The sequence below is a fragment of the Canis lupus genome, chromosome 4 (genome assembly GCF_048164855.1).
Source record: "Canis lupus baileyi chromosome 4, mCanLup2.hap1, whole genome shotgun sequence".
Lineage (NCBI taxonomy): Eukaryota > Metazoa > Chordata > Mammalia > Carnivora > Canidae > Canis > Canis lupus.
Window position 1 is genome coordinate 72049909 of NC_132841.1, and position 27662 is coordinate 72077570.

The 27662-nt window shown below is 39.3% G+C and overlaps 1 protein-coding gene and 1 non-coding gene across 4 annotated transcripts in view; both read right to left on the reverse strand.

The window, feature by feature from the left end:
- The window catches only part of WDR70 (WD repeat domain 70), a 310665-nt gene that overhangs the window by 277329 nt on the left and 5674 nt on the right, over positions 1 to 27662 (reverse strand). For 2 of the 3 annotated variants that reach the window (XM_072824837.1, XM_072824836.1), the window contains exons 1-4: positions 23819 to 24006; positions 23667 to 23732; positions 17953 to 18036; positions 6737 to 6857 (exon numbers count right to left, since the gene is read on the reverse strand). In XM_072824837.1, the coding sequence (XP_072680938.1) occupies positions 6737 to 6857; positions 17953 to 18036; positions 23667 to 23732; positions 23819 to 23843 (296 nt within the window). In that variant the 5' untranslated portion in view covers positions 23844 to 24006. Of the gene's footprint in view, positions 1 to 6736; positions 6858 to 17952; positions 18037 to 23666; positions 23733 to 23818; positions 24007 to 27662 lie in introns of those variants that run through there. The other variant, XM_072824838.1, reaches the window with a different exon arrangement.
- Positions 3124 to 3249, reverse strand: LOC140632799 (small nucleolar RNA SNORD22). Its single transcript, XR_012030485.1, has one exon. It is a non-coding gene; the product is annotated as a small nucleolar RNA SNORD22 (small nucleolar RNA).

A 27662-nucleotide genomic window follows, 5' to 3' on the forward strand; every position in this document is an offset into this window, starting at 1 on the left:
TGACCAAAATATAAGAGCTAAAACCATAAAACTCTTAAAAGAAAAGAGGGGAGATCTTCATGATCTATACTTTGGCAATGGATTCTTAGATACAATACCAAAGGCATAAGCAACAAAAAGAAAAAATATGTAAGTTGGACTTCATCGAAATTTAAAACTCTAATGCATCAAAGTAAATTATTAAAGTGAAAAGACAGGGGCGCTGGCTGACTCAGTTGGTAGAGAATGTGAGTTCAAGCCCCACATGTGGCATAGAGTTTATTTAAAAAAATATATTTTAAAAAGTGAAAATATAACCTATGGAATGGAAGAAAATATCTGCAAATCATATACAGAGTTTAATAAGCAGAATATATGAAGAACTCTTATAATTCAACAACAGAAAGGCAAATAATTCAATTTAAAAATGGTTACAGGGATGCCTGGGTGGCTCAGCGGTTGGGCGCCTGCCTTCGGCACAGGTTGTGATCCCAGGATCTGGGATCAAGTCCCACATCAGGCTCCCTGTGAGGAGCCCGCTTCTCCCTCTGCTTATGTCTCTGCCTCTCTCTCTCTTTCTCTGTGTGTCTCTCATAAATAAATAAATCTTAAAAAAAAATAAATAAAAATGGTTACAGAACTTCATTATTTCTTCAAAGATTATATGCAAATGGCCAATAAGCACATCAAAAGATGCTCGACATCATTAGATATTAGGGGAAACGAAAATCAAAACTGCAATGAGATACCACTTCACACCTACTAGAATGACTACAATAAAAACAGAACAAAATGGAAAATAACTATAATGGCAAGAATGTGAAAAAACTGAAATCCTCATACATTGTTGATAGGAATGTAAAATGGTGCAATCACTGTGGAACAGTGTGGCAATTCCTTAAAAAGAAAGATAAACATAAAACTACCTTATGACTCGTAAATTCCACTTCTAGGCTTATACTCAAAAGAATTAGGGATCCCTGGGTGGCGCAGCGGTTTGGCGCCTGCCTTTGGCCCAGGGCGCGATCCTGGAGACCCGGGATCGAATCCCACATCGGGCTCCCGGTGCATGGAGCCTGCTTCTCCCTCTGCCTGTGTCTCTGCCTCTCTCTCTCTCTCTCTCTCTCTGTGACTATCATAAATAAATAAAAATTAAAAAAAAAAAAAAAGAAACTTTAAAAAAAAAAAAAAAAGAATTAAACACTCAGGGATCCCTGGGTGGCGCAGTGGTTTGGCGCCTACCTTTGGCCCAGGGCGCGATCCTGGAAACCCCGGATCGAATCCCACGTCAGGCTCCCGGTGCATGGAGCCTGCTTCTCCCTCTGCCTATGTCTCTGCCTCTCTCTCTCTCTCTCTCTCTATGTGACTATCATAAATAAATAAAATTAAAAAAAAAAAAAAAAAGAATTAAACACTCAAAAACATATATTTGTACACTAATGTTCATTACATTGAGAGTACTCAAAAGGTGAGAACAATCTATATGTTCCTCAACAAATGGAAATGGATAAACAAATTGTGATGTTTATATACAATGGAATACTATTCAGCCATTTAAAGGAATGATGTTCTAATACAACACAAACCTGGAAAATATCTTGCAAAGTGAAAGAAGCCAGACATGAAGGTTACAATTGAGAAATATGAAGGTAAATTAAAAATGAAAAACAAAAAAATTTAAATAGTTTTCTCTGAGAAACAAGAAATTATGACTAGGGAAAAACAAGGTTTTATAATGTTTGATTTTATAATGTGTATAAAATACTTCAATAAAAATTTGAAAGGTCAGTGGTTGTTAGGAGTCAGGAGGAGGCAAGAAAAAGTAGGTAGAGCACAGAGGATGTTTAAGGCACTGAAACTACTCTGATTGATACTATAATGATGGCTACCTGTCAGTACATACTTATCCTACAGAATGTATAGTTATCAAAGAGCAAACCCTCATGAAAACTATGGATTCTTCGTGATGACATGTCAGCACAGGTTCATGGATTGTAACAAATGTACCACTCTGGTGGAGGATGTTGATGATGGGGGAGGCTGTGAATATAGGAGAACAAGGGGTATATGGAAAAATACCTCTGCACTTCTATTCAATGTTGCTTATGAGCCTAAAACTCATTTAAAAAATAAAGTCCATTGGGACACCTGCGTGGCTCGGCAGTTGGGTGCTGCCTTCGACTCAGGTCATGATCCCGGGATCCAGGATCGAGTCCCACATCGGGCTCCCTGCGAGAAGTCTACTTCTCCCTCTGCCTGTGTCTCTGCCTTTCTCTCTCTATCTGTGTCTCTCATGAATAAGTAAATAAGTCTTTTTTTAAAATAAATAAAGTCTATTAAATGTTTCAAAAATTAAAAATAAAGAGGCTGGGAAAATTGATTATCCATATGAAGGAAAAATAAAACTGGATGACAACTTCACCATTATCCACAAAAAGCAATTCTACATTAATTAAAAACCTAAATATGAAAAACAAAACTTGAAAACTTCAGGAAAAAATACATAGGAAGCTGAGGTGCCCAGATGGTTCAGTCGATTAAGCATCTGCCTTGGGCTCGGGTCAAGATCCCAGGGTTCTGGGCTCCAGCCTCACACTGGGTACCCTGTTCAGTGGGGTGTCTGCCTCTCCCTCTCCCTCAGACCCTTCCCCCAGTTAGTGCGTGCACATACTTTCTCTCTCTCAAATAAATAAATACAATCTTTTATCAAAAGATTTTTTTTTGAAGGTTAAACTTTTATTCAGCAAGGCTCGAACAATTACATGCTAATTTCCAGCTAGGTTGCACCAAAAATGACTTAAAAATTCCTTTTGGGGGGATCCCTGGGTGGCTCAGCAGTTTAGTGCCTGCCTTTGGCCCAGGGCGTGATCCTGGAGTTCTGGGATTGAGTCCCGCATCAGGCTCCCTGCATGGAGCCTGCTTCTTCCTCTCTCTCTGCCGGTCTCTGCCCCTCTCTCTGTGTGTCTCTCATGAATAAATAAATAAAAACCTTTAAAAAAAAAAATTTCCTCTTGGTATCCCTGAAGAACTGGATTCCTGTTATATAAAAGCTTTGTTCTTTTTTTAGACCTACAAAAAGGTATGTACAATTGACTTCACCAAATGATCTATTCCCTTTTCCCATATTTAGAGAAAGCCCTTATGATACCTCAGACAGTTCCTTCTGGAGCAAGCTTCCTCCTTTCCCCCAGCCAGCCCCAGTGGGTTCACCTTTACAGGCTCTGGTACTAGGATAGGAGGTAAGACATGTGACTGTTTTCTTCTCTGGGATAAAAGACTTTTTATTTATTCATTTGGGAGAGAGCAAGTATGCACACAAGAACACAAGCAGCAGGGAAGGTCAGAGGGAGAAGAAGCAGACTCTCCACTGAGCAGAGTGTCCAACGCAGGGCTGGAGCCCAAGACCTGGGGATCTTGACCCGAGCCCAAGGCAGACGCTTAATCAACTGAGCCTCTCAGGCACCCCAATAAATCTTAAAAAAAAAAATAGGAAGTTATTTTATGATCTCAGAGTAAGGACTCATTTCTTAAAACACAAAAACACCACAGGGGTGCCTGGGTGGTTCAATCGGTTGGGTGTCTGACTCTTGATTTCAGCTAAGGTGGTGATCTCAGGGTCATGGGATCAAGCCCTATGTCGGGTGTCAGACTCCAAGCTTAGCAAGGGGTTTGCTTCTCTCCCTCTCTCTTTGCCCCTCTCCCCAGTGCACACTGACTCTGTCTCAAATAAATATCTCTCTCAAATAAACAAATCTTAAAAAAAACACACAAAAACATCACAAAAAAGGTTAATAAACCAGAATACATTAGAATTTGAAACTTCTATTTAAAGAACACAACTGAAAAATAAAAATTAGTAATAAACATCAAGCAACCCAGTAGAAAATCCTGCAGAAGAAAAAATATATTACAAAAAATCTTTTTAAAAATGATGCACAACTACATTGGTTACCAGCAAAATTCAAATGAATACCATAAGGGTATCACTTCACAACAATCAGATTGGCAAATATACAAATGTGTAATAATAATGGGTGTTGGCAAGCATGTGGAGCAACAGAACTTCTTGCACTCCGCTGGTGGTAATGTAAATGGATATAAAGTCTTTAGAAAATAATTGAGCCAAACCTCATAAAGATAAATATGTACTTAACTCAAAGACCTATCAAGTCTAATACTAGATATATCATCTAACGAAATTTCTGTACAGCAGTCTCTCCATCACTGCCATACCTACTGTTCCCTTGCAATGTATTCAATAAACTTCTATGAAAGGAAGGGAGGAAGGGAAGAAGGAAGAAAGGAAGGGAAGCTTTGGTGCATATAAGACAGAGGATGATGGGGTGCCTAAGTGGCTCAGTCAGTTAAACATCTGACTCTTGTTTCCACTCAGGTCATGATCTCAGGGTCATGAGATGGAGTCTGCATTGGGCTCCATGCTCAGCAAGAAGTCGGCTTGAGATTCTCTCTCTCCCTCTGCTCCTCACCACTGTCCACCACACACATACCCTCTCTCTCTCCCTCTCTATTAAACATATAAAGTCTTAGGAAAAAACAAAAAACAGGATGGCTACAAGGCAGTCACTAAAAATGTATTTTATGATAATATAGAAAAAAGCCCTAAATTGATTAGAAATTAGAAAAATAACAGTATATTCCTAAAAGGAAAACCAAACTGCACTGAATATAAATGAACTATAGTCTCATTTGCCAACATGAATGAATCTCAAAAATATCTTGCTGTGGGGCACCTGGGTGATTCAGTTGGTTAAGCATCTGACTCTTGATCTCTGCTCAAGTCTTGTTCTCAGGGTCCCGAGTTCAATTCCTACGTTGTGTGTAGAGTAGGCATAGCATCTAGGTGACTCAGTCAGTAAAATGCCCGACTCTTGATTTCAACTCAGGTCATGATCTCAGGGTCATGAGATCGAGCCCCATTGTCAGTTCCATGCTGGGCATGGGCCTGCTTAGGATTCACTCTACCTCTTCCTGTGCTTCTCCTTCTCCCACCCCCCCAAAAAAATCTTGAATTTAAAAAAGATTTTTTTTTAAGTACACTCACAACAGCATTAACAGCTTCAATATAAAATAAGAAATCATATAAAATAACATTATTTAGGAATACACTTATATCTAAAAAAAAAAAACAATCAAAAAGAAGAAGGAAGGATAAACAAACTGGAGGAGAGAAATACAAGCAGAGAGACAACTTCACACTGGTAAAGCCCTACACTATTGGTATTTAATCCACTGTTTGCTTTAAACGTAGGATATCTAAAGTTTTATATGTATGACATACTTTGTAACAAAAACTTTTTGTTCAATTAAGGGAATAGCATCCCTGACCTTCAGTGTCCATAATCTTATACAAGAACAGTACATGATAGAATATAATACACTAAGTGCTATACTAGACATTTAAAGAGAAAGGTCTTATATATACAAAATAATATTATATATGTCTCAGGGATACAGAAATACATCATAACATTATAAAGAGATACGTGAAAAAAATTTACATTTAGAAAATTGGTTACTTCTGCAAAAAAGGGAGGATAACACAATGGAAGGCAGTTCTAGGAAGTGTTCACTGTAAAAGTTTACTTCTTAAGTTGTCTAATGAGTACTGTCCTTTATTATCCTTTGAAAGTCTTAAATATTTCATAATAATTTCTCGTTTAAAATATTAAAGTAATTTTTATTAAATCTAGAAAAACAGAATTGCATAATAATCTCCTATGTGAGGGAAAATAATTGCCTAAGAAATAGATCTTTTTTTTTTTTTAAGATTTTATTTATTTATTCATGAGAGACACAGAGAGAGAGAGAGAGGCAGAGACACAGGCAGAATGAGAAGCAGGCTCCATGCAGGGAGCCCGATGCGGGACTCGACCCCAAGACTCCAGGATTACGCCCTGGGTTGAAGGTGGGCACTAAACCGACGAGCCACCTAGGGATCTCCTTAAGAAATAGATCTTAAAAACATTAAAATATGACCAAACACATGAAAAAATGTTAGTACAATGAAATATGATATAGGTAAGATTTTTTAAGAAACTAGAGAATGAGAAAAAAATATCAAATCTAGTAAGTTTATTAATATACATATAAATTATGGGTCCAAATTCAAGTGGAGAAAGAAATAATCATTTATTTATTTATTTTAAAGACATCAAAATCACACACAAAAAATGCATAGCCTTAGGCAATTAAAATTATGCAAAAATTACAAAACTTCGAGATACCTCAATGAAAAGTCATTTAGCAGTTTTCTCCTGCCTGTATGTTTTACTGTTATTTTTTTCGAATATATGAAAGCCACTGGCAAAAGGGCCATCAAAAGTCCTTAACTAAGGTATATTATTATTTATTTAAAAATGTATATTGTTTATAAAATTTCAAGAAAATTCTTTTTAATTATGGGCTCTCTCCCTCCAAGTAAAAACGTCACCGTGTCCCTTCCTAGGACCACTAAAGATGACTTCCCATAGTTCCAATGTATAGTAATTGTGGTGACCAACAAAAGAAGCTGCTGTTAGCTTTCTATCTCTGAGAAAACTAAAATCTGATAGTGCTTACTTGCTGACCTCTAATTAGAACTAGAGATCTTTAAAAAGAAAATTAAGTTTCTTGGAAAAAAATCAGTCATTATCCTCTCCTTTTTTTCTTTGCAAAAACTACCAATTTCAATTATCTAAAACTAAATACCTAAATGGGAATGACAGTTTAAAAGAATCTTTTTGAGAAAGTCAAGCACCTGGATGATGATTTAGAGCAGTCTCTGACTACATGTGCGCCTGAAGATGTTGGTTCAATATCTTCATTTTGCCTTCTTAATTCTTTCTCTCTGTTCATTTCCTCTTCTTTTTCTCTTGCTTCTGAAAAGATCAAAAAAAATTTCCAATTTAGACTTGAAAATTTGTCAGTATTGGGAAAATAACTGAACTACTACATATCAACATAAAATATAGTGAATAAAAATTGTGATGGAAAATATACAAATCTGTTTAGGAAAATAACACATATGCTAAGCAAAATTAGTATGTGAATAGTACATGAATGACATTGCACTAAGGGGGCACCTGACTGGCTCAGTCCGTGCAGCATGTGACTTGACCTCAGGGTTATGGGTTTGAACCCCATGTTGGGTACAGAGATTGCTTAAAAATAAAATCTTAGAAAAACAAATAAAAATTTAAAAAATAAAAAGATATGGAAGGTGAAAAGTAAAAAACAAAGTATCCAAAGGTAAGATTTTAGGTAATTTCATTTTTACTTTTAATGTTTTAAACTATAAACTCAGAATTTTGTTCATTTCTGACTTTCCCACACTGGATTTGTGGCCAGGGACTTCTACAAAAATCATGAGAATATTTCAAATTTCTTGAATTATTTACCCCAGAGAGACAAAAAAAAAATTATCCCAAGAAATTTAATCTTTTTTCCTCTGATAATGTCACTCTACAATTGGGTGACATAGAGGAAGTAAATGAATTATATGAATAGTTTGGTTCTCAACTGTCACCATCCTCAATAACCTGAGATAATCTTTAACATTTTTTCCTCATAACAGGTTCACAGGCACTGAGGAGGGCACTTGATGGGATGAGCACTGGGTGTTATACTATATGTTGGCAAATTTAATTTAAATTTTAAAAAATGTAAAAATAAATAGATGATTAATTTTGAAAAAAAACACTTTTTCTTAATAATAAAAGAAATACACCTAAATAATATCAAAAGGCATAATTAAAAAAAAAAATGGGATCCCTGGGAGGCAGGCTCCTGGTGCATGGAGTCTGCTTCTCCCTCTGCCTGTGTCTCTGCCTCTCTCTCTGTGTGTGACTATTGTAGAGAAATTAAAAAAAAAAAAAGGCATAATTAATTGGAATGTTGTATTCTTTAGGGTCTTTTGTGGATACAATATGGAGGATAATAAACAGGAGATAATGGGCACCTGGGTGGCTCAGCAAAGGCCTTCAGCTCAGGTCATGATAATGGGTCCTCATATCAAGTCCTACATCAGGCTCCCTGCTCACCAGGAATCTGCTTCTCCCTCAGCCCTCCCCCACTGCTCATGATCTAATAAATAAAATCTCAAAAAAAAAAATAAGGAGATAAATATATTTGGACAACTAGATAGACTTTTATTTCAAATAGGGAAGTTAAAACTCTACAGGAAGAGGTAAGGCAAACACTATAGCTCTAGCTTGTGTTGATATTTTTTGTGCTCCCCACTGGGCTAAGGTGGATTGGGAGTCAATTCTGCACTCTGATGCTGAGGTTGAAAAAAAATTAAAATAAGGAAAATAAAGTCCAAATAGAAGAGTGGGCCTGCATGGCTCCTACCCTCATCCTGATTCTCCAGTCAATCCCTCCATATTCCCCAGGGTAGGAGGGGAGGCTAGGGGGTAAAATCACATTTGGACACTTCATCCTAGGCTCTCATCTTGGGGCACTTCTGACCTTAATTAGTAAACAATACCTAGGCATACATTATTAACCTCCTGTGCAACAGCCATTTCTTTCTTTTGCCCTTGCTAAGAAAAACCGCAGTTTTCTCCAGATAAGTAACAAGTACTTCAGTAGATGCTGGTTCCCTGCCCAGAGAGGGTTAAGCTTGATTCCAAGTCAACTCAATGGCTCTTCCAGTGGCTGTTTTTTGGAATTGATGTTCCACACTAATACTAGTCAATAAGATGTGAGAAGTCATCTGGAGGAACATTTGAGAAAGATTTTACGTCTAAAAAAAAAGATATACAAAATAGGATCCTCTCGGCGTGAGGAGAAGCTCATCTGGATAAAACAAAACTTCACTTAAAATCTGGGTTATGAGACGCCTGGGTGGCTCAGCAGTTGAGCATCTGCCTTTGGCTCAGGGGGTGATCCTGGAGTCCCAGGCTCAAGTCCCACACTGGGCTCCCTGCAAGAAGCCTGCTTCTCCCCCTGGCTATGACTCTGCCTTCTCTCTGTGTCTCTCATGAATAAATAAAATCTTTAAAAAAAAATTTTTTTGAGTCATGAGGACAGTCACTTTAAAACAAGTCAATATCCTGGGATGCCTGGGTGGCTCAGTGGTTGAGCGTCTCCCTTTGGCTCAGGACGTGATCCCAGGTTCCTGGGTTCGAGTCCCACACTGGGCTCCTTGCATGGAGCCTGCTTCTCCCTCTGCCTATGTCTCTGCCTCTCTCTGTATCTCTCATGAATAAATAAATAAAATCTTTAAAAAAAAAAAAAAAAAAGACAAGTCAATATCCTAAAACTAGCAAAACAGAAAAAGTGGGAAAAATTTAATGTTCTTCATGTCAGGACTCAGAAGATTGAAGAGCCCCATTCCAGAGTTGTTTTCATGTGCAACACTAAATTTTTCTTATTTGACCTATTTTTAATTAGGTCCTCTAGGACTTCTTTGAAAGTAACCAAAAGTATATTAATAACAACCTTAATTTAACAAATATTCTAGCAGCTAATACTTACATGGAGCCTACTATGCCCTAGATATTATTTTAAGCACTGCCTATAAATTAACTCCTTTAATCATCAAAACAACCTCTGAAGTAGATACTATTGTTTTAGCTTTATTGAAGTATAATTGACAAAATTGTAAAATATTTGTAGTGTACAATGTAATGATTTAATAAACCTCTAATTTATGAAAAGACTCTTGCCATGGAATCAAAGAACATATCCATCACCCCACATATTCACCCTTCTTTTTTCAGTGAAACCATTAAGTGCTACTCTCTCAGCAAATTTCAATTATACAATACAGTTGACATAGGTACTATCATTCTCATTCTGCATTTGAGACATCTATGCCATAGAAAAGTTAAGAACAAAGCTACAAAGTCCCAGAGCAGTGAACTGAGGCTCAACAACTGGATCTTTTCAAGATGTGACCAGACTTTCTTAGAGACTAAAATTACCCAATGAGGGGCACCTGGGTGGCTCAGTCAGTTGGGCATCTGACTTTGGCTCAGGTCATGATCCCAGGGTCCTGGGATGGAGCCCCACATCCAGCTCCCTACTCAGCAGGGAGTCTGCTTATCCTTCTCCCTCAGCCACTCCCCCTGCTTGTAGGCACACACTTTCGCACACTCTCTGTCAAATAAATGTAAGAATTTTTCTTTTAGTTACCCAATGAGCACCACCTACCTTATGTAATAATTTGCCTGCCTGTCTTTCCAAGGGGTTATAAAGCCCAGCCCTTTACTGCATGCTTGTGGCCAAACTATCTGGAAATTGAGCCACTTACCTGATCCTCACCAGAGGATAAATACTTCAAACTACTTGTCTTTAGTGAAGCATCTAATTTTTTCATTTAAAATTTTAACTTTTGGGCAGCCTGGGTGGCTCAACGGTTTAGTGCCACCTTCAGCCCAGGGCCTGATCCTGGAGACCCAGGATTGAGTCCCATGTCGGGCTCCCTGCATGGAGCCTGCTTCTCCCTCTGCCTGTGTCTCTGCCCTGTGTGTGTGTGTGTGTGTGTGTGTGTGTCTCATGAATAAATAAATAAAATATATTTTAAAATAAAAATAAATAAAATTTAAACTTTTATACGATGATATAAGCACTGGGTGTTGCACTATATGCTAGCAAATTGAATTTAAATTTTAAAAATGTAGGGATCCCTGGGTGGCTCAGTGGTTTAGCACCTGCCTTTGGGCCGGGGCATGATCCTGGAGTCCCGGGATCAAGTCCCACATGGGGCTCTTTGCGTGAAGCCTGCTTCTCCCTCTGCCTGTGTCTCTGCCTCTCTCTCTGTCCCTCATGAATAAATAAATGAAATATTTTAAAAATAAATAAATAAATTTTAAAAATTTAAAACAAATAAATAATAAAATTTCAACTTTTTTTAAACTAGCCAGGATTTTCTAATCAGTTCCTGTCATCACCTACTGCTTCTTAAAGCAAGGGATAAAGATAAAAAGCAAGATTAAAACATGTTAGAGGGGGAAAAAAATTTCTTCCTCATTGTTGACTGAGGACAAAAACCAAATTTTTAATAGTCGGTAACCTTCTGACAAAGGGTATTATTTCATCCATTTTCACCAAATGTGAAACCAAGTACACTCTAAGTACTGTAAAAATGCTCTGTATCTTCCCTTAACCAAAATAAACTAACTTACTATCCAATACCTAAGTTTATTCTTCCAAGCACCTCATTTTATTGTTCTCTACTTTCAAACAGTTACCAATTTTTGGCAGCCATTTCTGTGAAAGCTCCTCCATACATATGCAATCTTTGCTTAGTTAACAGCAAACTATCCAAAACTACCATGTCATGGGCAGCCCCAGTGGTGCAGCGGTTTAGCGCCGCCTGCAGCCCACAGCCACGGCGTGATCCTGGAGATCCGGGATCGAGTCCCGCATCGGGCTCCCTGCATGGAGTCTGCTTCTCCCTCTGCCTGTGTCTCTGCCTCTCTCTCTCTCGCTCTGTATCTCTCATGAGTAAATAAAATTTAAAAATCTTTAAAAAAAAAAAAAAAAAACTACCATGTCCCACCTGGGCTGATTCACACAAACTGCACTCAAAGGAATGTAACTTGGAACCTGAAAATCTCAGAGCCCATCATTATACTAATCACTTAAAAGAAGAAATAAAATGTAAGATAAATTGTAAAGGAAATAAAATTACTATAAACGTAAGCTAAAATGTTTTCTAATCATGATCCCCTTTTTATTCATGGGACTTAAACCTGCTAAATGCTTTTGTTACTTTTGTTACATTTCTTCATTAAATATACAGGGATGTAACTACTATATAGGAGCTCTATCAGGAGTTGTAAGTATAAAAGTGAAAATAAGGTTCTTATCCTCAAAATGTGAACAATATTAAGATAGAATTTATAGTATTTTTTAGTGTTATGGAAACAAAAACAGGAAACAATTATGTCCAGACAGGTTTTCAAAAAATTCCTAGAAAAAGTAAAATATGTATGAGGCCTTAAAGAATGAAGTAGGATCTAACCAGGGAGGAAGACCATTTCAGATGCATGCATATACAAACACAAACTTCTTTAAGCTTTTCGAATTTCTAAAATCTGGGACAGTTTTTCTTTTCATAATCCCTAAATCGTCCATTGAAATCATATTCAAATACTATCTTAACTGTTTTTTCAAAGATGTTTTTCCCTGTCATAACAAAAGAGAAGGTTCATAAATCCAATCTAAAGCACACCCCTGGGTGTGCCTGGGTGATCAGTCAGTTAAACCTCAGGTCATGGGACACCTGAGAGGCTCATCTGCCTTTGGCTCAAGGCGTGATCCCGGATTCAGTCCCACATCAGGCTTCCTGCATGAAGCCTGCTTCTCCCTCTGCCTATGTCTCTGCCTCTCTCTGTGTATCTCTCATGAATAAACAAAATCTTAAAAAAATAAAAATAAAATAAACCTCAGGTCATGAACTCAGGATCCCAGGATTGAGCACTCCCTCTCCGCCCCCACCCTCACCAAGCCCCCATGCACGTGTCACTCTATCTCATATGCTCTCTCTCTCTCAAATAATTTTTGATAAATAAAACTCAAGCACACCAAAAATAAGCATTTGAATAAAAGAAATTTTTCTTCCCCATTTAGCTTCTCATAGTATTATAGCTCTAAAAACGACCTATGTCGGAGCGCCCGGGTGGCTCGGGGTTGAGCGTCTGCCTTCTGCCCAGGGCCTGATCCTGGAGACCTGAGATCGAGTCCCACATCAGACTCCCTGCATGGAGCCTGCCTGTCCGTCTGCCTGTGTCTCTGCCTCTCTCCCTGTGTCTCTCATAATAAATAAATAAAATCTCAAAAAAAAAATTATTTTAAATCAACTCAGGACCCCTTCAAAAAAAAAAAAAAAAAAAAAGGACCTATGTCTTTCACATGTCCTATACACTTTATTAGAGCATTCAGAAAAATAAAACTTAAAAAAATTGTACATTATTTCCTGACATTTAACATAAGGCATACTTTACTGAGGTTTTATAGTAATTCATCCTACTAGAGCATTTACATATCAAAACAGTTCATATTCATATACATAAATTTGCTATTAAAAGGAACCACAGTGGGGCACCTGGGTGGCTCAATAGGTGAACTGAGCATGGACTTTGGGCTTGGATCATGATCCCAGGGCCCTGGGATAGAGCCCCACATCAGGCTCCCTCCTCAGTGAGGAGGCCTCTTCTCCCTTTGCCCCTCCCCCTACTCAAGCTCTCACTCACACATGCTCTCTCTAATAAATAAGAATCTCAAAAACTATAGAACACTTCTGAAAGAAACTGAAGAAGACACAAAGAGATGGAAAAATATTCCATGCTCATGGATTGGAAGAATTAATATTGTGAAAATGTCAATGTTACCCAGGGCAATTTACACGTTTAATGCAATCCCTATCAAAATACCATGGACTTTCTTCAGAGAGTTAGAACAAATTATTTTAAAATTTGTGTGGAAGCAGAAAAGACCCCGAATAGCCAGGGGAATTTTAAAAAAGAAAACCGTATATGGGGACATCACAATGCCAGATTTCAGGTTGTACTACAAAGCTGTGGTCATCAAGACAGTGTGGTACTAGCACAAAAACAGACACATAGATCAGTGGAACAGAATAGAGAACCCAGAAGTGGACCCTGAACTTTATGGTCAACTAATATTCGATAAAGGAGGAAAGACTATCCATTGGAAGAAAGACAGTCTCTTCAATAAATGGTGCTGGGAAAATTGGACATCCACATGCAGAAGAATGAAACTAGACCACTCTCTTTCACCATACACAAAGATAAACTCAAAATGGATGAAAGATCTAAATGTGAGACAAGATTCCTTAAAAATCCTAGAGGAGAACACAGGCAACACCCTTTTTGAACTCGGCCACAGAAACTTCTTGCAAGATACATCCACGAAGGCAAAAGAAACAAAAGCAAAAATGAACTATTGGGACTTCATCAAGATAAGAAGCTTTTGCACAGCAAAGGATACAGTCAACAAAACTCAAAGACAACCTACAGAATGGGAGAAGATATTTGCAAATGACCTATCAGATAAAGGGCTAGTTTCCAAGATCTATAAAGAACTTATTAAACTCAACACCAAAGAAACAAACAATCCAATCATGAAATGGGCAAAAGACATGAAGAGAAATCTCACAGAGGAAGACATAGACATGGCCAACATGCACATGAGAAAATGCTCTGCATCACTTGCCATCAGGGAAATACAAATCAAAACCACGATGAGATACCACCTCACACCAGTGAGAATGGGGAAGATTAACAAGGCAGGAAACCACAAATGTTGGAGAGGATGCGGAGAAAAGGGAACCCTCTTACACTGTTGGTGGGAATGTGAAATGGTGCAGCCACTTTGGAAAACTGTGTGGAGGTTCCTCAAAGAGTTAAAAATAGACCTGCCCTACGACCCAGCAATAGCACTGTTGGGGATTTACCCCAAAGATACAGATGCAATGAAACGCCGGGACATCTGCACCCCGATGTTTCTAGCAGCAATGTCCACAATAGCCAAACTGTGGAAGGAGCCTCGGTGTCCATCGAAAGTTGAATGGATAAAGAAGATGTGGTTTATGTATACAATGGAATATTACTCAGCTATTAGAAATGACAAATACCCACCATTTGCTTCAATGTGGATGGAACTGGAGGGTATTATGCTGAGTGAAGTAAGTCAATCGGAGAAGGACAAACATTATATGTTCTCATTCATTTGGGGAATATAAATAATAGTGAAAGGGAATAGAAGGGAAGGGAGAAGAAATGTGTGGGAAATATCAGAAAGGTTGACAGAACATAAAGACTCCTAACTCTGGGAAACGAACTAGGGGTGGTGGAAGGGGAGGAGGGTGGGGGATGGGGGTGAATGGGTGACAGGCACTGAGGGGGGCACTTGACGGGATGAGCACTGGGTGCTATTCTGTATGTTGGTAAATTGAACACCAAAAAAAATAAATTTATTAAAAAATAAATAAATAAATAAATAAATAAATAAATCTCAAAAAAAGGGGGGGGGGGTACCACAGTTATTTTCCTCAAATCTGATGCCAATGCCCCCAGAAAGACTCCAATCCAATCACGAGATAAGTAATGCTCGTATTGCAATTTTTAAACTTTCATGAAACGTAAGTGAAACTTCAGACTCATGTGTTTAGTTAAGGGGTAAAAAGAACAGTCCAAGCTCGAGGATATAATAATCAAGAAAGTTCAACACATTTAATTCATCACAGAAGAACTTGGTCTTGAGATGATTTTTCAAATTTTAAAAATCTAATAACTCTTCACTGTAATAGCCCTTAGGTGTTAAAAGCAGAAGTTCATTACTAAGAAAAACTATAGGAATTAAAAGTGATATTTTTAAAGTACTTTACTATGCCCAACATCTTAATCCCTTCAAGAACCTTCCAAGGAATTCCTTATTATCACTTCCATCTAACAGACTAGGAAATTAAAGATCTGAAATTTGAAAGTCCATCCATTATCTCTATTAAGATGCACAGCTGACCCTCAAACCTAGGTCATCCAACTCTAAATCCCAAGCTCTACACAATAGACAGGGCCATTTTAAAACATTCCCCAAAGAAGCAGGATTTATTTTTTAAAACGCAGTATTTAAGTTCTAAATTCAATCTTCTCAAGTATACATCGAGATCTTATCTTGCAAGGCATGGTATAGGGAACCATGCACTTAATTAGGTGAATTAATTAACAGACAATCTGTTCCAAGTGTTTTGTTTATCACAAGCTGAAAGATGTAAATACAAGAAAGTTATACTGTCACAGGATAAGCATTCCCTAAAATGTTTAGAAATTAAGTGGTTAAGGCATTTGTAAGTATGCCTTAAATAAAATGTCTATCTTGTCTGATGATATTGTTTAATATTTTTAAGTGCAGTAAAGGTATTTCAGTTAGGTTTTTAAAGCAATTGGTATCTCTTAAAGACATACTAAAATATTTATGGATGAAATAATGTGTCTCAGATTTCTATCAAAAAAATCTGAGAGAGCAACCCTGGTGGCTCAGGGGTTTAGTGCCGCCCTCAGCCTGGGGCGTGATCCTGGGGACCCAGGATCGAGTCCTGCGTCGGGCTCCGTGCATGGAGCCTGCTTCTCCCTCTGCCTGTGCCTCTCTCTCTCCTCTCTCTCTCTGTCTCTAATGATTAAATAAAATCTTAAAAAAAAAAAAATCTGAGAAAGTAAACAGAAAGAACATCAGCTGTGACCTATTCCAATACTTAAAATCTGTGTGATAGAAATTCATTACTATACTTTTTTTTTTAAAGATTTCTACTATACTTTTGTATGTGTTTGAAATGTGTTGATAATGACCATTCTTATTAAAAAAATAGTATGGGGGGGGGGGGGGCCCTGGGTGGCTCAGCGATTTAGCGCCTGCCTTTGGCCCAGGGCATGATCCTGGAGTCCTGGGATCGAGTCCCACATCAGGCTCCTTGCATGGAGCATGCTTCTCCCTCTGCCTGTGTCTCTGCCTTTCTCTCCTCCTATGTCTATCATGAATAAATAAATAAAATCTTAAAAAAAAAAAATAGTATGTGGGCTTGTCACATACAAAAAACTTTATTCTTCCAAAGACCAGAAAATTTCACATCAAGCTCACTTTCCAAATATTAGATATTACTGCTATATAATTTATCATTTTAAAAAAAGGGAGCATGTGAGTGGTTCAGTCAGTTAAGCAATTGACTTCAGCTCAGGTGATGATCCAAGGGGCCTAAGATGAAGCCGGGCATCAGGCTCCCTGCTTAGTGGCGAGTCTGTTTCTCCCTTTCTCTCTCCCTCTGCCTCTCCTCTTGCTCATGCTCGCTCTCTAATAAAATCTTATTAAAAATAAATAAATAAAAATAATAAAAAATAAACCAAAAAGTCCAATAGCCAGAACATTCACTTAAATTTTTCCAGAAGTCCTGTCTCTGATTTCTAGCACCTTTTGCTCTACCAAGATACATTTATCTTTCCCTTTCCAGTGTAAGAAGGATCTGAATCAGATCCAAAGAAAGCAGTAGAGGAGTCAGTCTACTTAGAAGACAATAAGGTGGTACCCAGAATTGCCAACCACCTGGTATCAAACCAGACAGTCTGGAAATTAAGGCCATCATTAAAGGTCTAATACAACTCATTAATGCAGATGTTCAACAGCAGCAGTCACAGTCACTGTATGTCTGAATTTTCTATAAAAATTCCAAATACTAAAAAAAAAAAAAAAAAAAAAAAAAAAAAAAAAAAATTCCAAATACTGGTTCCGCTGTAAGCAGGAAAAGAAAAAAATAAAACAAAAATCAGATAAAGGTGAAAGAAGAGGTAATAAAGAAACTGCTCTTCTGATTCCTTTTTCTTTTTTTTAATTTATTTGAGAGAGAGAGAGAGAAAGATGAGAATGGAGAGAGATCACAAGCAGAGGGGAGGAACAGGGGGAGAAGCAGATACCCCACTGAGCAGGAGGCCTGATGTAAGACTTGATCCCAGGACCCTGAGCTGAAGGCAGATGCTTAACTGACTGAGCCACCCAGGCACCCTGCTATTATGATTCTTACAAACTAATTTAGAATCCCTGTTTGTTCATAGCACACTTCAAAAAAACCCTAATATTCAGATTTTCTTGTGCTAAGATATAACTATTACCATGTTAAAAAAAACAATAATAACCTCTGCTTCCAAAGAAACCGGCATATTTGGTCTTTTAACTATTATCAAATTTTCAGTCTTATAATAACTGTCGGAGTACCTGGGTGCCTCAGTCAGTTAAGCATCTGTCTTCAGCTCAGGTCATGACCTCAGGGTCCTAAGATCAAGCCCTGAATTCATCAGACTCCCCACTCAGTGGAGAGTCTGCTTCTCCTTCTCCCTCCCCCTACTGTGCTTGCTCTAATAAATAATAAAATCTTAAAAAATAATAACTGCCATCATATTCGTATAAGGTGTATACAGCATTTAAACCAATAAAAGAGCACACAAATGAACTTCTTACCCAGTGTTTTCCGACTTCTTTCCACAGCCGTCCTTCGTGTTTGTTCAAACATTGCTTCCAAATCAAATGTGCGAGCTTTTTTTCCTAAACAGAAATAAGTAGCATACTGTGATCTTCTTGCACTAAGCTGGCCAAACTTTAGATACTCAATAAACACTTATTAAATAATTAATAACCATTTAGTCTGTTTAACTTATAGCATGGCTATAACATACATATCTCAGAAGAGATTACTTCCCAGGGAATTTTTAATGACAGTCATATCATTAACCAACCAACTTTCCCGTCCTCACCTAATTCACCTGGACTCTATTCCTTAAATCTACAACACTGGTCAAAGGCAGAATGGAGAATATTCATACCCTAATCTCTGGAACATGGGAATATGTTATAGACCAAAAGGGACTTTATAGACGTAATTAAGATTATGGACTTTAAAATAGATTGTTCCGAAATCCCTGGGTGGCGCAGCGGTTTGGCGCCGGCCTTTGGCCCAGGGCACGATCCTGGAGACCCGGGATCGAATCCCACGTCGGGCTCCCAGTGCATGGAGCCTGCTTCTCCCTCTGCCTGTGTCTCTGCCTCTCTCTCTCCCTGTGACTATCATAAATAAATAAAAAATTAAAAAAAAAAATAAAGAAATAAATAATAAATAAAATAGATTGTTCCTAGTTGATCCAATCTAATCACAGAAGCCCTTAAAAGCAAAGATGCAGGGATCCCTGGGTGGCGCAGCGGTTTGGCGCCTGCCTTTGGCCCAGGGCACGATCCTGGAGACCCGGGATCGAATCCCACATCAGGCTCCCGGTGCATGGAGCCTGCTTCTCCCTCTGCCTATGTCTCTGCCTCTCTCTCTCTCTCTGTGACTATCATAAATAAATAAAAAACTAAAAAAAAAAAAAAAAAAAAAAAGGCAAAGATGCAGAACAGATACAGGTGAAGTCAGGGAGGTATGAAGTGTGAGAAGGACTGTTTTTTTTTTTTTTTTATTGGTGTTCAATTTACTAACATACAGAGTAACCCCCAGTGCCCGTCACCCATTCACTCCCACCCCCCGCCCTCCTCCCCTTCCACCACCCCTAGTTCGTTTCCCAGAGTTAGCAGTCTTTACGTTCTGTCTCCCTTTCTGATATTTCCCACACATTTCTTCCCCCTTCCCTTATATTCCCTTTCACTATTATTTATATTCCCCAAACGAATGAGAACATATAATGTTAGTCCTTCTCCGACTGGCTTACTTCACTCAGCATAATACCCTCCAGTTCCAACCACGTTGAAGCAAATGGTGGGTATTTGTCATTTCTAATAGCTGAGTAATATTCCATTGTATACATAAACCACATCTTCTTTATCCATTCATCTTTCGTTGGACACCGAGGCTCCTTCCGCAGTTTGGCTATCGTGGCCATTGCTGCTATAAACATCGGGGTGCAGGGGTCCCGGCGTTTCATTGCATTTGTATCTTTGGGGTAAATCCCCAATAGTGCAATTGCTGGGTCGTAGGGCAGGTATATTTTTAACTGTTTGAGGAACCTCCACACAGTTTTCCAGAGTGGCTGCACCAGTTCACATTCCCACCAACAGTGTATGAGGGTTCCCTTTTCTCCACATCCTCTCCAACATTTGTTGTTTCCTGCCTTGTTAATTTTCCCCATTCTCACTGGTGTGAGGTGGTATCTCATCGTGGTTTTGATTTGTATTTCCCTGATGGCAAGTGATGCAGAGCATTTTCTCATGTGCATGTTGGCCATGTCTATGTCTTCCTCTGTGAGATTTCTCTTCATGTCTTTTGCCCATTTCATGATTGGATTGTTTGTTTCTTTGGTGTTGAGTTTAATAAGTTCTTTATAGATCTTGGAAACTAGCCCTTTATCTGATAGGTCATTTGCAAATATCTTCTCCCATTCTGTAGGTTGTCTTTGAGTTTTGTTGACTGTATCCTTTGCTGTGCAAAAGCTTCTTATCTTGATGAAGTCCCAATAGTTCATTTTTGCTTTTGTTTCTTTTGCCTTCGTGGATGTATCTTGCAAGAAGTTACTATGGCCGAGTTCAAAAAGGGTGTTGCCCGTGTTCTTCTCTAGGATTTTGATGGAATCTTGTCTCACATTTAGATCTTTCATCCATTTTGAGTTTATCTTTGTGTATGGTGAAAGAGAGTGGTCTAGTTTCATTCTTCTGCATGTGGATGTCCAATTTTCCCAGCACCATTTATTGAAGAGACTGTCTTTCTTCCAATGGATAGTCTTTCCTCCTTTATCGAATATTAGTTGCCCATAAAGTTCAGGGTCCACTTCTGGATTCTCTATTCTGTTCCACTGATCTATGTGTCTGTTTTTGTGCCAGTACCACACTGTCTTGATGACCACAGCTTTGTAGTACAACCTGAAATCTGGCATTGTGATGCCCCCAGATATGGTTTTCTTTTTTAAAATTCCCCTGGCTATTCGGGGTCTTTTCTGATTCCACACAAATCTTAAAATAATTTGTTCTAACTCTCTGAAGAAAGTCCATGGTATTTTGATAGGGAGTGCACTAAACGTGTATATTGCCCTGGGTAACATTGACATTTTCACAATATTAATTCTGCCAATCCATGAGCATGGAATATTTTTCCATCTCTTTGTGTCTTCCTCAATTTCTTTCAAAAGTGTTCTATAGTTTTGAGGGTATAGATCCTTTACATCTTTGGTTAGGTTTATTCCTAGGTATCTTATGCTTTTGGGTGCAATTGTAAATGGGATTGATTCCTTAATTTCTCTTTCTTCAGTCTCATTGTTAGTGTATAGAAATGCCACTGACTTCTGGGCATTGATTTTGTATCCTGCCACGCTACCGAATTGCTGTATGAGTTCTAGCAATCTTGGGGTGGAGACTTTTGGGTTTTCTATGTAGAGTATCATGTCATCGGCGAAGAGGGAGAGTTTGACTTCTTCTTTGCCAATTTGAATGCCTTTAATGTCTTTTTGTTGTCTGATTGCTGAGGCTAGGACTTCCAGTACTATGTTGAACAGCAGTGGTGAGAGTGGACATCCCTGTCTTGTTCCTGATCTTAGGGGAAAGGCTCCCAGTGCTTCCCCATTGAGAATGATATTTGCTGTGGGCTTTTCATAGATGGCTTTTAAGATGTCGAGGAATGTTCCCTCTATCCCTACACTCTGAAGAGTTTTGATCAGGAATGGATGCTGTATTTTGTCAAATGCTTTCTCTGCATCCAATGAGAGGATCATATGGTTCTTGGTTTTTCTCTTGCTGATATGATGAATCACATTGATTGTTTTACGGGTGTTGAACCAGCCTTGTGTCCCAGGGATAAATCCTACTTGGTCATGGTGAATAATTTTTTTAATGTACTGTTGGATCCTATTGGCCAGTATCTTGTTGAGAATTTTTGCATCCATGTTCATCAGGGATATTGGTCTGTAATTCTCCTTAGAAGGACTGTTTTTGTTTAATAATAATATCTACTAAAAATAATAATAATAATAATGTCTACTTCACATTTATAAGAATATGGTAAAAATCTTATTTTTACATTATGTTGACTTTGGGACAAAATGAAACCACCTTTCTGAAGGGCATTATGATAAAATGTATTAATTAGTTTAAAAAATAAATACCCAGGAGCATCTGGGTGGCTCAGTCAGTTAAGTGTATGATTCTTGATCTCAGTGTCATGAGTTCAAGCCCTCGGTTGGACTCCATTCTAGGTGTGGAGCCTACTTAAAAAAGAAATTTTAAAAAATTTAAAAATAGGGATGCCTGGCTGGCTCAGAGGTTGAGCACCTGCCTTCGGCCCAGGGCATGATCCTGGAGACCCGGGATCGAGTCCCATGTCGGGCTCCCTGCATGGAGCCTGCTTCTCCCTCAGCCTGTGTGTGTCTCTCTCTGTCTCTCATGAATAAATAAATAAAATCTTTTTTAAAAAATTAAAAAGTACACATACCCAATGTTTAGGTTACTTTTTATTGTTTATATTTTTATTATAGTCCCCTCCTTAGAAATCTGCCCTATGGAAATATAGATAAAACTCCTACAAAGAGAAACAAAAGGGTTATTTATAAAGATATTTAGTATTACTAATAAGAGTTTGAATCAGAAACTATGCAGGCCAAAATTATGGCACTTCTTTTAAATTCAGCCATTAAAAATCACGTTTTGTAAGAGCACTTTATAATATGGGGACGTCCTCAAAGTATTAAGAATTAAAGTATATAATTAAGAATAATAGGGATCCCTGGGTGGCGCAGCAGTTTGGCGCCTGCCTTTGGCCCAGGGCGCGATCCTGGAGACCCGGGATCAAATCCCACATCGGGCTCCTGGTGCATGGAGCCTGCTTCTCTCTCTGCCTGTGTCTCTGCCTCTCTCTCTCTCTGTCTGTGACTTAAATAAATAAATAATAAATAAAATATTAAAAAAAAAAGAATAATATAAAATTGTATGTACGTATGATCTTAACTTTCCTGATAAATACACAGCAGGAAAGAAGACTGGAAAACAAACTCCTAAGTCTTATTAATGATTCTACTTCCTTCTCATCTATTGTGTTCTTCAGATTTTCTGCTATTAATATGCATTACTTTTGAAATTAGGGAGGAAACTATTTTAAAGAACTGAAACAAAAGTAAATACTCTAGTAATACATAAGCATATAGTATTTTTGTCAACATGACCAGCTGGGAGTAAAAATGTAGCAGAAGACGTCACCATAATAAATGAGTATATAGGGGCAGCCCGGGTGGCTCAGCGGTTTAGTGCCGCCTTCAGCCCAGGGCCTGATCCTGGAGACCCGGTATCGAATCCCACGTCGGGCTCCCTGCATGGAGCCTGCTTCTCCCTCTGCCTGTGTCTCTGCCTCTCAATCTCTCTCTGTATGTATCTCATGATTAAATAAATAAATCTTAAAAAAAAAAAAAAACGAATGAATGAATGAATATATGAACACCAACGAGGGACCTGGACACAGGAGTCTGCTATTTGTTCTATCCAACACCCAAGAGAAACGGGAAGACAATTTACCTTCTTTCTTACAGGGAATAAGGTTTTAAGAGGACTACTCTGAAAGAGGACTGTCTCTCATTTAACAAGACTCTCCAGAGACTCCAGAGACAATTCCGGGGGAAAAAAGCACTTGAATCAAAAAGGATTTAATAACCGTTATATATCACTTAACCGGGCAGCCTGGGAGGCTCAGCGCTTTAGCGCCGCCTTCAGCTCAGGGTGTGATCCAGGGGACCCCGGATCGAGTCCCGCGTCGGGCTCCCTGCAGGGAGCCTGCTTCTCCTTCTGCCTGTGTCTCTGCCCCTCTCTCTCTCTCTCATGAGTAAACAAATAAAATCTTCAAAAAATATGTATCACTTGACGGCCCACTGGTTGCCAGAAAGGCCATCTCCTTATAGACCACAGGCAACGGCTCGCTCTCAGTCTCAGGACACAAAATCTCCCTCCACTAGCCGACGCCGCCCACCGCCTGGCCCACAAAGCCATCTTTCCCACAAGGCTGGTCCCAACCGACCGGCAAGAATTAGCCAAAGGCTGGGGAAGAGAGTACCGGGCAACCGCCAGGCGCACGCCAGCGCTCCGCTAGCAGGACTCGCACAGCGGGAGGTGCGTTAGAGGGGTGACGCAAGGTGACACAGCTGGGCCTCCTCTCTCCACCCGGGGCTCTTAAAACCTCTGCAAAAGCAGGCGAGGCTAAGCGTAAGGCAGGCACTCACCGAACCCGGTGAAGCCCATGGTGACCGCCAGCTGCGGATCCGGCCCCGACGCGTCCGAACCTGTCACTGCGGCAAGAGGAGGAGACCTCGTTAGTATGGCGGCCCCGACCCTACCCTCTCTCCCTCCCTGGCATCGCCCCCACGAAACCCACCTTCACTGGGCCCCGGGCGCTCCATGGCCGGCCGCCCGCCCGCCGGGCGACTGCCCGCAGCCGCAGCACAGACAGACCCGGAAGAGCCGCGGCGACACCGGCCGGAAGTACCGCCTTGCGGAGCCTGCGCCGCCTCCGAGCCCAAGAGCGTCGCCTTCCGCGGAGCGATGGGGAACTCCGGAGCTGCGCCGCCCTAGCGGACGGGCGGGGCATAAGCGCGACGGAGATCACCTAACTCCACCCCCCCTCCCCCCACCCCCCCACCCCCCCCACTCCACCCCCCCCCACCCCCGGCTGGAAACCTGTAGTTTGTGTCGACCGCCTTTCTCTCTTCCTTCTTTCTTTCTTGTTCTTTCTCTCGCGCTTTCTTTCTTTTATGTTTCTCCCTCTTTCCCTTTCTTTCTCCAGATTTTAGTCAATGAGTATATATGATTGGTATAATAAGCATTTAGAAAAGAGAAAGAGAGGATGAGCCCACAGGTCCTACAAGGGACAAGTAAACCTCTGGAAACACTCAGGCAATATTTCTCAATCTAGGCTGCGTATTAGTACTACCTAGAGAGGGGTTGGGTTGGGTTTGGTATTGAGGTACAGTTGACACAGTGCTACTACATTAGTTTCAGACATTCAACGCAGTGATTCAACAAGTCTATCTATTATGCCTACAGGTGTAGTTACCATCTATCACCATACAACACTATTACAGCACTATTGACTGGATTCCTTCCCTACGCTATACCTTTTGTTCCACGACCTATTCATTCTGTAACTGGAAACCTGCGTCTCTCCCTTTCCCACATTTTGCCCATCCTTCTCCCTCTGGTGACGGTCAGTTTGTTCTCTGTATTTATGAGCTTTTTCTGCCTTTTGCTTGGGGGTGTGTGTGTGTGTGTGTCTCTTAGATTCTACGTATTAGTAAAATCATACAGCGTTTTTCTTTGACTTATTTCACTTAGCATAACGCTCCCTAGGTCCATTCATGTTGTTGTAAATGGCAAAATCTCATACTTTTTTTGTGAACATCCTTTATTTTTTAGGTGCATTTACTGCCAAAGTGACACAATCCCCACAGAATTCTAAAGAAAACCCAACAAACCCCCTTTCTTTGTGGTTTGTCCTTGTCTATGAAGAAACCCTCAGAGTTCTTCAACTTTTGAGTATATTTTAAGGATAAAAAAAATAGTATTTACTACATGACTGAAGAGCACACAGAAGCCAAAAAGACCTGAGTAACTAAAAGGGTTGTCAAAAAAAATGCTCTAAGGGTAACTGGGCTGTTGATTAAAGTATCTGACCCTTGATCTCACCTCAGCTCTAGATCTCAGGGTCATGAGTTCAAGCCCTGTATTAGGGCTCCATGCTGGTGGAGACTACTATAAAAAAGTGCTCTAAAGCTCGTATTCTTAGCCTAAGCCTCCCTCTGGCTGTCAGTCATGATCTTATAAAGATTCCTAGCCCACAGCAAGAGTTCCCAAAGCAACTTATAAACATATTTAGTATATTTTTACTTCATGCTTGTACTAATTTCATTACAACACTTCTCACCTGTGCTACAAACTAATGGGGTAATATTTATCTTTATATTTGTGAATTCTAGCAAAACCATAGGTAGCGCAAATAAATGTTGCTGAATAAAAATATGTTCATAGTTTTTCACTAGCCTGACTACTACCTTAGTCTCCGATCTCAAATCATGCTTTAGCTATACACCCTAAGTAATTATCAAGTCTAATACTTTTTCCATTGTATTTAAAATAAAATGCGGGATCCCTGGGTGGCACAGCAGTTTAGCGCCTGCCTTTGGCCCAGGGCGCGATCCTGGAGACCCGGGATTGAGTCCCACGTCGGGCTCCAGGTGCATGAAGCCTGCTTCTCCCTCTGCCTGTGTCTCTGCCTCTCTCTCTGTGTGTCTGTGTGTGACTATCATAAATAAATAAAAATTTAAAAATAAATAATTAAATAAAATAAAATGCAAAACTGTTAACATGGCCCCCAAAGCCTTTCAAACATAATCGCTTTCAATTTTCCACTACACCAGTCTTCTTTCAGCTCTATGAGCAGCTTCATTTTTTTTTATGAGCAGCTTCAGAACACCATGTCCTGAAAACTCTGACTCTTCACCAATCCTCATGCCTTTCATTGAATCCTACTCATCCTTCAGAACTCAAATTAAACTTTAGTGCTCTTCCAAGCATTTACAGGCCTTTATAGACCTCCAACTAAATTAGGCCAGTCATGTAATCTAGTATACTCTTCCTTCATAGCACAATGGCTAGATGGCCACTCAGTATTTATTAAATGAATGGGGGGAAAATGAATGAATAAGAGAAAGTAGTTGTGAAAATAAAAGCTACTCTTCTTATATGCAGAATGTTTTATAGTTTGGGACCACACAGAGTTTGATTCCATCCTAAGAGATTACCCAACTTCAAAATCAAAAGCCAATGTGAACTCCAAAAATAAGGCCAATTCATTGTGCCTTCAGGAAAAAAAAGTTGTGGGGATCCCTGCGTGCCTCAGCAGTTTAACGCCTGCCTTGGGCCCAGGGCCTGACCCTGGAATCCCAGGATCAAGTCCCACATTGGTCTCCCTGCATGCAGCCTGCTTCTCCCTTTGCCTGTGTCTCTGCCTCTCTCTCTCTCTGTGTCTCTCATGAATAAATAAATAGTCGTAAAATAAAAAACCAAGTTGTTATTAATGCCACTCTTTTCTGAGTAGAAATAAACAGGCCTCTGGTAGTAAAGTAGAACTTTATGAGTATAGATCATTAGGAAAACCATTACCCAAGCTTACACCTAGCTATTTCAGCTTCTCATTAGTCAAGGATTTATAGGGGAGAACTTGAGATAATATAATTTTTCTTTTCATTAAGACTTTTTTAGAGCAGTTTAATAGTCACAAAAGATCAAAAGGAAGGTGCAGAAATTTCCCACATATCATGTTGCTCTTACACAAGCATAGCTTTCCCCATTATCAATATCCCACACCATAGTGATACTTTTTTTTTTTTTTTACCATTGATGAACCTACATTAATACATCATGATGACTCAAAGTCCATAGTTTAGGGTTCACTCATGGTATTGTACATTGTATGGTTTGTGACAAGTGTATAATGACATGAATTCATTATGGTATCATCATTATGCTATGCGTATCTTTTCCTCTCAACTCCTACCAGTTACTGGTATTTTTTCTATCTACCTAATTTTGCCTTTTCTGGAATGACATACAGCTGGAATTGTACAGAATGTAGCCTTTTTCAGATCACCTTCTTTCACTTAGTAATATATGTTTCCTCTGTGTCTTTTCATGACTTAATAGCTTATTTCTTTTTAGCATCATTTAATATCCATTGTCTGGATGCACTACAGTTTACTTACCCCACTTCACCTACTGAAGGATGTCTTGGTTGCCTCTAAATTTTAGCAATTATGAACAAAGCTGCTATGAACATCCTATGCAACTTTTATGTGGACATAACTTTCAACCCCTGTAGATAATTATTAAGGAGCATGGTTTCTGGATAATGTAGTAAGAGTATGTTTATTTTCATAAGAAACTGCCAAACTGTCTTTTATTTATTTTTTTTAATTTATTTTTTATTGGTGTTCAATTTACTAACATACAGAATAACCCCCAGTGCCCGTCACCCATTCTTTTAAAGTGACTGTGCCATTTTACATTTTCACTGGCAATGAATGAGAGTTTGGTACTGTTAGTGTTCCAGATGCTTGCCCTTCTAATAGGTATGTAGTGGTACCTTATTGTTTTAATTTGCATTTTCCCTGAGGACATATGATGTGGAGTGTCTTTTTACATGCTTAACTGCTATCTGTATATCC